Below are 12,039 nucleotides of genomic sequence, written 5' to 3' on the forward strand. Positions count from 1 at the left end.
TATATATGGATACCAGGTGTTCTAGTGTCGTTCGCTGAAAGCACTATCTTTTCCTCAGCTCTTGAATTAAATTTATATCCTATAAAATGTTAATGTTAAATAATCTTTCAAAACTCAGTGGACCATATATGTGTGGTTCTATTTCTAGATTCTTTGTTGTATTCCAATGATCTATACGTCTTTCCTTACACCAACACTGCCTTGATTACTGTAGCTTTAGAAGAAGGCTTAAAATTAGGTACTGAATGTCTTTCAACACTGTTTTGGGGGTTTTGGTGTTTTGTTTTGTTTTTGCTTTTCTAGGTCCTTTGTACTCCTACATAACTTTTAAATTTCAATATCCAATTCTTCATTTATAGCAAGTATACATAGTCCTGAATTTTTATATATACCTTGTGTTTTCTAATCCTGCTAAATTCAAATACAAGTTCTAGGGGCTCCTAGAGATTTCTTAGTATTTTCTCTGTAGATGATCATTTCATCTACATATAAAGATTTTGCTTCTGCCATGCCAATCCTATCCTAATTGTGTAATTTTATTGCCAGACTATTTTGGTTTGGGCCTAGGTTTCAAAGTTTAATGGACAGATGAAGAGTAGGCATATCTGCTCTTGTTCCCCACCTTAAGGAGAAAGCATTGTATCTTCTCCATTCATATAAGGTGTTCTCATTGGAAGTATGGAGTACATATCTTTAATCTGTTGAGAAGGTTCTGTTCTACTTCTAGTCTCCTGATAGCTTTTACCATGAACAGTGGTAGAATTTAGTCCGATACTTTTTCTCCAACTAGTGACAGGATCATATGGCTTTTACCTTTCCTCTGTTAAAATGATGACTTTTGGGCATGTATCTTCCAATGCTGAACCAACACTGCCATCTCTATAATAAAACCACTTTCTACATACTGCCAGATCTGACTTCTAATAGTTTATTTTGTTAAACAAATTTCTATCTATGTTCATACTTTTTTCTTCTATTATCTTTATCCAGTTTTAGGATTAGCACAATGTTGATTTCCTAAAATGAGAGAAGTGTTCCTTTTTTTTTCTGCTTTAAATGTTTAATACAATTTATCAGTTAAAATGTATATGAGCCTGTTGTCATATAAATAGGTTTTCAAGCTAGGAATATACTTTCTTTAATAGGTGCTATTCAAATTTTATATTTCCTCCAGAGTTAGTTTCATTAATTTGTCTTCCAAGGTACTTCTTAGAAGTTGTCAAATTTATTTCCAAACAGATTTTTGAAATACGCTTTCTATATCTTTTTAAATTCTGTAAAATCTGTGGTAATGTCTCCTAGATCTTGATATTGTAAGTTTAAAAATGTATAATTGATATTGTGTAACAGGATGTAAAAGTCTAAAGGAGCAGGGGAAGTGGGAGGGGTAGGGGAAAGGAAAGAAGGAAAAAGAAAAAATATGAGAAAAGGAAAAAAATGAAAACAAAATCTTTGCAAATAGGGAAGGGTAGAGGGGGTGAATGGAGAGCCACAGAAGGGGAAAAAAATAAGAACCAAGATACTTATGTAATGGTACGAGATCCCAATGATGTATGTAAATGTATTTTATACCTAAAATGTACCAATAAACTTAATGGGGGGAAAAATAAAAAAAATTTTAAAAATAAAAAGTTTGATAAAAAAATTCATGCTTCCAATTTAGCATTGCAGAGTCAGACTTTTGGGAAAACAAGTATGGCTTCCAACTGTGAAGAATCCATAAGTTATATGGTGGGTTTCTATACATTCAAGATTTTATAGTATTGAATAAAATTATGCTTTAATTTTTATATCAAAAATATTTCATTAATTTTGTTCAAGTTGACCTTCAAGCTTAATTGCAAAGAATGTAATTTTTATCTAAGTAAATACTTTCTTCAATGGCTAGATAAGTAGTGTAGGTTTTAAAAGAGTATTATATTGATTAACTGAGTAGTGTCTTTGGGTTGTAAGATGAGAAACTCATCTAAAAGCTGTGCTATTGAATAAAGGTAATACTGCCATTGTGGCTGTAGATGTGAATATATTTGCATATATACATTTAACAATATGCTACCTGACTCCATCTACAGCTACCTCTTCTTTGGCCTGAAACCTAGAAACAGAGTAGAAACATTTTCATAATATAAGTAATACATTGAACAGAATACTCATCAATAGTTTGACCAGTATAACAGTAAGCACTTAACACTATAACAGTAAGCACTTGGATTTGACTTTTTAAAAATGAAATTAAATGAAAATAGATCATTCACCATAAATCAGCCATTATGTCATATACCCAACTTTTCTGTAGAGAAATTCAAATTCAAATCCAAACAGTCATTCATTTAATGAATTCTTGTAATGCTTTTAGCATTGTTCTAGGGTCCACCAAAAAGTAAAAATACATGATGACATGTTCATACCATCAGGGAATTTTCATTTACTCCTATAAAAAAATTCTTTTACCTTATGGATTCTTTCCCAAGAAAAAATTCAACTAAAGCAAAAAGATATATGCTCTAAGACTATAAGATGACTTATAGTAAGAGAATATAATTAGTAATCTGAAGAATGAGAGAACAAATTATTAAACAGGCACATATTATATATTAATTTGAATATAAAAACTGTTGAAAATGTAAAACATTCATAGATATGTAAATAAAGGTAATATAGAATATACTTTCTGTGTAGTTCTAACTGTATATAATAGAAAAGTCAATTTAAAAAGTTATAGCAGTAAGAGGAAAAAAGCCTTTAAGTATGTGATAATTTTATATTAAAACAATTTTACTTCAATAATGTTTCTGAAAATATAACCTCTCAAATAATTTTAGTAAATTTACTACTAGATTATATTTACATATTTAATAATAAAACATGGAAAACTTCTGAAGGTGAAAGCCTTCTTACTTTTAAAGGTTAGTATTGATGTTTACTAATAATCTAAAAAAACTTCTAAATTAAAAGGCTAGTCCTACTATAAAATGAAAGTGCTTAGCAGAATAAAAACTTTTTGGTTTTATTAGAGGTTTTTTTACATATTTTAATGTATTGACAGTGTATGTTTATTTCCCTTTAAACTGTAGCATTACCTGTTACACCTATCCTCCAGCCTTTTCTTTAGTCTAAATTTTCTCTAGTCTAAACACAATTTAGACTTGAAATTTCCTAATTCTAGCCCCTTCTCATTTTTCTAAGGGAGAATTAGACCCTTGCCCTTCTGTCCTACAATATGTGCTTTTTTAAATGTGAGCTTCTGGCTTTGCTATAAGATATTTCTCAGATGGGCAGTACCCACTAATCACCAAATAACAGAAATTTCTACATGCTCAGCAAAGAGCAGACTGAATTTATCATTGTACATGTTTGATAAGAAAGGGCATTTATTGTTTATTAGGTAATGTTCCAGAGAATTCATGTGAGGATGATGAAACCCAACCCAGGAAGCCAGAAAACAGCAGCATTTTTCAACTTCATCATAAGATAAGGTGAAAGAAAAGTTATTGCACAGTGGCTGTGAACAATGAGGGGACACTGACCCTACTAAATCAACTGCCAGTGCAGTTATAAAAAGGTGAAAGAGTAACAAGGTTACTAAAGATGTGTAGAGAGAAAAGGAATTATGGTATTGAAACATTTTGAAAGCAAATAGTGGATGTTTTTCAACAGGGAAAGAAGCCATTTCAATAACTTAGTTTACACAATGCCCTTCCATTTCCTTTTTATGTAAAGAACATAAAATTAGCAAATTACGGTAGCATTCACCAATTATATGAATTTGTGAAAGTTCAAGAGTTATTCTAGCTTTATCCCTGAAGAAAAAGTAGAAGTCATTTGACTATGTGTATCAAGAATAGCATAAGAGTATAAAGAGAAAATGGATTAAACACATTTTTAAATTTTGTTCAGTTTCAGGAAATTTCTTTGCTAACTAATTAAAGATACAAGAGCCCATTATTTTAAAGTAGAACATTCAATTTTCTAACACATGTGGCTTTATTTATGTTAATAATACAGGTACTCTAGTCATTTTGATATTTAAACTTAGTGAAGTACAACAGTGTTTCTCAAAGTATATTTCATAGGCTAGACAAATAATTTTTAAAAATGCAGAAGCTATTGTGAATTCTCTTAAATATTTAAAAATGTGGATTAGAGTAGTGAACACTCTTAAAAATGCTAATTAAAGAATCTTTTTAACCCTGTTGGCCATGGAGACCTTTCTTATTTAGTATTACAACATGAATTTTTATTTAACAATATTTTTTGTAAATAAACACCTGTAGGAAACTTTGAAGAAATATAGCAACAATTCAAGTATTGGTTGGTAGGTGCTATAATAGATTTTCAACTTTTGTATATGAGGAATCTTTGCATCCAATCAAATCATGAGTTATTCTGATATTAACTAGGATGAAACAGCCCACAGTCAAGTAGCACTGCAATTTGTAGTGTAAGAGAAAAGAATATGGCTTGCCTCCAAAATATAAAATTTGATGCTAGAATTGAGTAGTCATTTCAAAAAAAAAGACCAAAGTCACTATTAAGGCTAACTAAGCTCAGTCTAATCACAAGACATATTAATTTAAATATCACAAATTCCAATTATGTGTAAGTAGCAAAAGCTCTAAATTTTTCCATATTCTCTGATCACCCCTACTTCCATTTTCAACTGGACCCTAGTTTAGAAAAAGAGAGGTCAGTGTAGGAAAAAAAGAAAAAGAATTCTAGGTCTTGGGTAAGGATTCTGACCTGAATTCTAAGGAAGATTCCTTTCAGAGCCTTTAAGAGTTATACCATGTACAACTTGTTCTAAAAGACTCAGGTCCTCTATGGGTAATTTAAAGAATTTTTAAGAGTAATTTTGATAGCTAGGGATTTTTAGTTTTCACCTTAAGCAGTAATCTTGGAACTAACTTCGAATTCCATATACTTTAACCATAACAATACTAGGGTTTATTTATATAGCATAATGTATCCTTTTGCTTTACAGTGGACGAATTCATGCTTCATGCAGATTAATCATGAGTTTTCATAAATTAGCAGTTTTAAGTTACAGTGGAAATAGTTACAATACGAATGGCAAAAAATAATGAAATATTTCAAATATTAGTATTGAAAGCTGTGATTCTAGTTAAGACTATATGGATTCTCTTGTTCTTTAACTCTGAAAGTTTGACTAACCATCAATGTTCTGATAAAAAATAATTCTATTCACTTCTAAAAAGAACACATTTAATTATTTTAGAAAATATTGATTTGACTCAGACTATTGTTACTGCTTTACTAGTTAATGTAAGCTCAAGATCTGAGAATTTTTAAAATGATAGACTTATTACCCTAGGAGTAATAATAATATGTCTGTTACTGCGAGGGAAAATAATAGATCTACAGTACTACTATAAAAGCATTTTTACTAGCAAGTATTTTTAAAAACAGATAAAATGTTCTTGATATTAATTTTCATGTTTCCCTAAGAATATATTGCCAAAATTGTTTAAATATTCAACTGGGTTTTTACTCTAATTTTTAAAATTAATCCCACTTTACTTCTTCTGTTCAACTTTAATTCTTATATGTATAATTATTATAATAAATTTATATATCATATGTATGTGCATATATAGGCATATATGTATGTAAACACATCTGTCCAAAATAGTATCTTTATATTATTTTAATGTGAAAACTACAAAAATATACCCAACTGAAACACTTCTTGCATCAGATCTTAGAAACTAAAACACAGATTGTGTACCACTGCTTTTAAGATCCATAAACGTTGCATTCCTTTTTTGTCTGTTTGCTTTGTTAATGCAACCTTTCATTTGTTTTGCTTTTTGGGGGACCTCATTAATATCTGTACTTTGGGCTACAATGTGCTATGCTTGGATGTATTTAGAATTTTAATTCATACAATTGAATTCTGTGACAGCAGAAATTATTTTTTAATAAGGTAAATTCTTGTTGAGTGTTTAAAAACAAGTGGAATCTTTATCAATGAATTTTCCACAAATAGGAGAACTATCACAACAATTGTAGAAAAGGTCAAAGGACATGAATTCAGTGGCAGGGCAGAAATGGTATGGGTGAACAGCTTGTGGCTGGTTACTTTCCTAGGCTATTCCTCAAGTTTCAAAATGCAGTTTTATGAAAGAGAAAAAAGTAAAAAAGAAGATACTAAGATGTGAGTTTTCTAGAGATCTTTCAAGTATAAGATCAAATAGTGTCAAAAAGCAGGAAAAAAAGTAGAAATGACTGATTTGATACATAGAAGGGTTTTTTTGAAGTTGCTATTGGAATAGGATGGAAAATCAGAGATTTCTGTAAGTGGAGGATTAAAAACATTAGATGTAACAATACTGTGAAAGGAAAAAGAAAGATGAGTAATTCTTGTTTTATCTGTATTTTAAAGCATCTCTCTCTCTCTCTCTCTCTCTCTCTCTCTCTCTCTCTCTCTCTCTCTCTCTCTCTCTCTCTCTTCCTCTCATTGTAGAATGCCAGAGTCTCCTGGTGAAGTTTCTGAATATCCTTTGTTTGTCACAGTTGGTGACTGGCTGGATTCTATAAAGATGGGACAATATAAAAATAATTTCATGGCAGCAGGGTTTACAACTTTTGACCTGATTTCAAGAATGAGCATTGAGTAAGTGGTACTAGGATTATTTATTTCTTTCTTTTTAAAATTAATTTTCTTGGTACACTTTTGACATGCATAATGATCACATTAGTCATAGGGAATTTGTACATAATATATCTTAATTCTTTTTTTCCCATTCCCCTTTCTTTCCTTTGTTTCTTCTTCCCCTCTCCATATATAAAACTTTATTTCCATTGTTTTCCTTCCATTCTTTTTTATTTTTTAGCCCTATTCCTTTCCTTCTCTTCTCCCTCTCTCATTCCCTTCCCACTTGAACATTTTCTTACTACTTCCCAATATCTATCACCCATTTTGGTCCTTATTTATCCCTTGGGCTTCTCACACAAAATAAATAGTATGATATTTAAACATGTGTGCCTGATTTATTTCACTTACAATTATGTTCTTGAGGTGCAACCATTTACCTAAAAATGTCTCAGGTCTATCCTGCTTTATGCAGAGTAGTACTTCATAGCATATGAAAACCACACTGTCTTTATCTATTCATCCATTGTTGGCTGTTTCCAAGATTAGCTATTACAAACTATGCTGCTATAAACATGGGTGTGCATATATCATTGTGGTGAGATGCTTTTAACTAGAGGTCAAAAGGAACCTCTAGTTTTAGTTTTTTGAGGAATCTCCATACTAATTTGCATAGTGGTTGTATCAATTTAAATTCCCACCAGCAGTGAGAAGGGTTCCTTTTTCCCCTCAGCCTTGCCAGCATTTGTTGTTGTTTTTCTCTAGAACTTTCCATTTAATGTTTTTTTTTAATTCACTGTATTGGTATTCTTTAGATATATGTAATGATCACATTCATCCTAGAGAGTTTGTACCTGTACTAATACATCTTGATTCTTCTTTTCCCCTCGCCTCTCTCTTCTACACTTCTTCCCCTGCTTATTTACAAAAGCTTTGTTTCAATTTTTCCTTCTATCATTTTTTTCTTTTCTCATCCTTCCCTTCACAACCCACTCTCACTTTTTCCTCTTCCCATTTGAATATTTTCTTCCTACTTCACAGTATCCACTATACATTTTGGTCCTTATTTAGCCTTTTGGCTTATTACAGAAGGGATAGAATGCAATATTTAAACATGTGTGTCCAATTTATTTCACTTAACAGTGTGGTCGCAAGGTGCATGCATTTACCTAGAAATGTCTTAAATTTGTCATTCTTTATGGCAGACTAGTACTCCATTATATATTTTTTTTAAAAGACATCTTCTTTATCTATTCATCCATTGGTGGGCATTTGGTCTATTTCCAAAATTTAGCTATTATAAATTGTGCTGCTGTAAACATAGGTTGTGTATATCACTGTGATATGATGCTTTTAATTCTTTTCGGGAGATATGTAGAAGGGGAATAGCTAGGTCAAATGGAACCTCTCCATAGTGGTTGCACCAATCTACACCGCCATCAACATTAGGGAAGGGTTCCTTTTTTCCGACAACCCCACCATCATTGTTATTGGCTAATTTCTTTTTTTTTTTCTTTTTTGGTACTGGGAATCGAACTCGGGACCTTGCACTTGCGAGGCAGGCTCCAGAACCACTGAGCTAAATCCCCAGCCCCTGATTTCTTGATAATAGCAATTCTTTCTGGAGTGAGATGGAATCTGTGTTGTTTTAATATGCATCTCTCGAATCGTCAGTGATGTTCAACATTTTTTTCATATATTTATTTTCTGTTTGTACATCTTCATCTGAGAAGTATCTATTTATATCAGATACCCATTTTTGGATTGGGTCTTTAAATTTGGAGAGTCTGATTTTTAAGTTCTTTATATATTCTGTATATTAATCCTTTGAGGAACAGCTGGCAAAATTTTTTTCTCACTCTGTGGGTTGTCTATTCACTCTATTAGTGGTTTCTTTTCCTGTGCAATACCTTTTTATATGATATCATCCCAGTTAGTGATTCATTGTAATACTTCTTGTGCAATTGGGGTTTTGTTCATAAAGCTTTTGCCTACAATTATGTCAAGAGTTTCACCTATTCTATCTTCCATCAGATTAAGTGTTTCTGTTTTAATATTTAGATTTTTGATTCATTTCAATTTTAGTATATGGTGAGAGATATGGGTCTAAGTTTAATATTTGGCATGTGGAAAGCCAGTTTTCCCAGCACCATTTATTAAAGAGGCTATCTTTCTTCTAGTGAAGGTGTTTGCCCCCTTTGTCAAAGATAAGGTATTGTAGCTGAGTATGTCTAGAATTGTTTCTGGATCTTCTATTCTGTTCCACTGATTCTCTGGTCTTTTTTTTGCCAATACCATGCTGTTTTTATCACAGTAGCTTTGTAGTATAATTCAAGTTGAGGATTTTGCTGCCCTTTGGGCTGCCTTTGTTGCTGAGAATTGCTTTTGCTATTCGAGGTCTTTTCTGCTTCCATGTGAATTTTGGAATTATTTTGTCTAGTTCTGTGAAGTATGCTATTGATATTTTGATCAAGATTGCATTAAATATGTATAATAGTTCTGGAAATATGGCCATTTTCACTATATTGGTTCTGCCTATCCAAGAACAAAGGATATCTTTCCATTTTCTAACATCCTGTTAGATCTTCTTTTTCAGAATACTGTAGTTTTCAATGTAATGGTCTTTTACTTCCTCTGTTAAGTATTCGCTAAGTATTTCATTTTTGATGCTATTGTGAAAGGTGTGGTTTCCTTAATTTCTCTCTTAGTGAGTTTGTTATCTGTGTACAGGAATGTTATAGATTTTTGAGTGTTGACTTTGTATCCTGATACACTACTGAATTTAGTTATTAATTCTAGGAGTCTTTTGCTGGAACTTTTGGGGTCTTGCATGTAGAGTATTATCTCATCCACAAATAATGATAATTTCATTCCTTCCTTTTGTATCCTTATTCTTTCTATTTCTTTCTCTTTTCTAGTTGCTTTGGCTAGTGTTTCCAGAACTATATTGAATAGGAGTGGTGATAGTGGTACATCCTTGTCTTGTTCCTGATTTTAGAATGAAAGCTTTCAGTTTTTGACCACTTAGTATGATGTTGGCTATCTCTTTGTCATATGTTGCTTTTATCAGATTGAGATAAAAACTTTCTATTCCAGTTTTCTGTAGGGTATCATGAATGGATGTTGGACATTGTCAAATGCTTTTTCTGCATCTATTGAGATGATCATGTGATTTTTGTCTTTGGCTCCATTGATATGTTGTATTACATTTATTGATTTGCATATGTTGAACCATCCCTGCATCTCTGGGATGAATCCTACTTGGTCATGGTGTATAATCTTCTTGATGTTTTGCTGCATTCTGTTCACCAGTATCTTGAGAACTTTTGCATCCATGTTCATTAAGGAGATTGGCCTGTAGTTTTCTTTTTTTGTTGGATCCTTCTCTGGTTTTGATATCAGGGTAATGCTGGGTTCCAGGAACGAGTTTGAGAGTATTGCTTCCCTTCCAGTTTCACTAAGGAGTTTGAAAAGTAGTGACATTTGATCTTCTGTAAATTTCTTGTAGAATTCAGCAATGAATACATCAGGACCTGGGCTTTTCATTGTTGGTAGTTTCTTTATTACTTTTTTTTTGTATTAAATTCTTTTATTGATACATTGTAGGTATACAACACAATTACATTTCTCATTGGGAATTGTACCTTTATATAATGCATCTTGGTTCTTATTTTTTCCCCATTCCTAGCCCTCCCTTCACGCCCTCCACCCTTCCCTATTTACAAAGACTTTATTTCCATTTTTTCCATTTATCATCATTTTTTCCTTTCCCTTCTTTCCTTTCCCCTGCCCCTCCCACTACCCCTACGCCTTTGGACCTTTTCTTCCTATTTTACATTATCGATTATTCATTCTAATCATTGGTACATTTTAGGTATACAATATAATGACATTCATCATTGGAAATTTGCACCTTTACATAATCTCTCTTGGTTCTTATTTTTCACCCTTGCCCAGCCCTCCCTATTTACAAAAATTTTGTTCCTATTTCTCCATTTTCTCATATTAATCCCATTCCCTTCTAGCCTTTCCCCTAGCCCTCCCCCTTCCTTCCCCTTTGCCCCTTTTCTTCCTATTTCACATGACCTATTATACATTTAATCCTTATTTACACTTTCAGTTTCTCACACCAGAGAAACTATTTGGTATTTACACATGTGTGTCCTATTTATTTCACTTAAGAGTATTGCCTCAATGTGCATCCACTTAGCTGTAAATGTCTCTAATTTCTCATTTTTTATGGCTGAGTAGTACTCCATTTTATTAAAAAACCACATTTTCTTTATCCAGTCTCCAGTTGATGGGCATTTGGGCTGTTTCCAAGTTTTAGCTATTACAAACTGTGCTGCTATGAACATGAAAACAATGCTGAGATTCCACTTCACTCCAGAAAGAATGGCTGCTATCATGAAATCAACCAATAACAAATGCTGGCGGGGCTGTGGGGAAAGAGGAACCCTGCTCCACTGCTGGTGGGAGTGTAGACTGGTGCAAGCACTGTGGAAATCAGTATGGAGATACCTCAAAGAACTAGGACTGGAAATCCCATTTGACCCCGCTATTCCACTGCTGGGGATCTTCCCCGAATAATTAAAAGAATCATACCACAGTGATATATGTGCACCCATGTTCTTTATTACTTTTTAAATTTCATTGGCAGATATTGGGTTATTTAGAATTTTCATATCTTCTTGATTCAGCTTTGGTAATTCATATGAATCTAGGAATCTGTCCATTTATTCTGAGCTTTTCATCTTATTAGAGTACAGGTTCTCAAAGAATACATTGATGATCTTAAGGGTTTCTGCAGGATCCATTGTGATTTCACCTTTTCATTCCTAATTGCATGGATTTGAAGGGTTTTTTTAGTTTTTTTAAATAAAGTTGCCTAAGGGTTTGTCAATTTTATTAAATCATTCAACAAACCAATTCTTTGATTCATTGATTATTTGTATTGTTTTCTTAGTTTCAGTTGCATTAATTTCTGCTTCAACCTTTATAATTTCCTTCCTTATATATGCTTTGGATTTAACTCTCTCATAGAAGCTTGAGGTTCAATGTTAGGTTATTTATGTGAGCTTGTTCTGTTTTTCTGATGTGGGAATTCACTGCTATAAATTTCCTTCATAGGACTGCTTTCATTACATCCTCTAAGTTCCAATATGTCATATTGGCATTACCATTTAATTGTAGAAACAGTCTAATTTCTTCTTTAATAATGTTCTTTTCAGGAAATTATAAATTCAAATGCCATGTGAAGAACATATTTCCTAAGGTTCATATGTCATTTCCACAATTTCTATTGTTCTGGTGGAAATTGAATGTTACATTTTAAACTACTATTCTTTGAAAAAAATAATTAATTCAAATAACTTTAAGTATTTTTAAAGCTTTCTACAATGTAGACTATTTTTGTTCATATCCTA

The 12,039-nt window shown here is 32.2% G+C and overlaps 1 protein-coding gene across 1 annotated transcript in view; it reads left to right on the forward strand.

The window, feature by feature from the left end:
• Positions 1-12,039, forward strand: part of Epha6 (EPH receptor A6) — a 916,320-nt gene that overhangs the window by 901,117 nt on the left and 3,164 nt on the right. Inside the window, 1 exon segment of the mRNA XM_021238833.2 lies at positions 6,485-6,634. Coding sequence (XP_021094492.1) covers positions 6,485-6,634 — 150 coding nt within the window.

This window comes from Heterocephalus glaber, unplaced genomic scaffold, assembly GCF_053883595.1.
Source record: "Heterocephalus glaber isolate CG9 unplaced genomic scaffold, H.glaber_assembly_v1.0 deba00000122, whole genome shotgun sequence".
NCBI lineage: Eukaryota > Metazoa > Chordata > Mammalia > Rodentia > Bathyergidae > Heterocephalus > Heterocephalus glaber.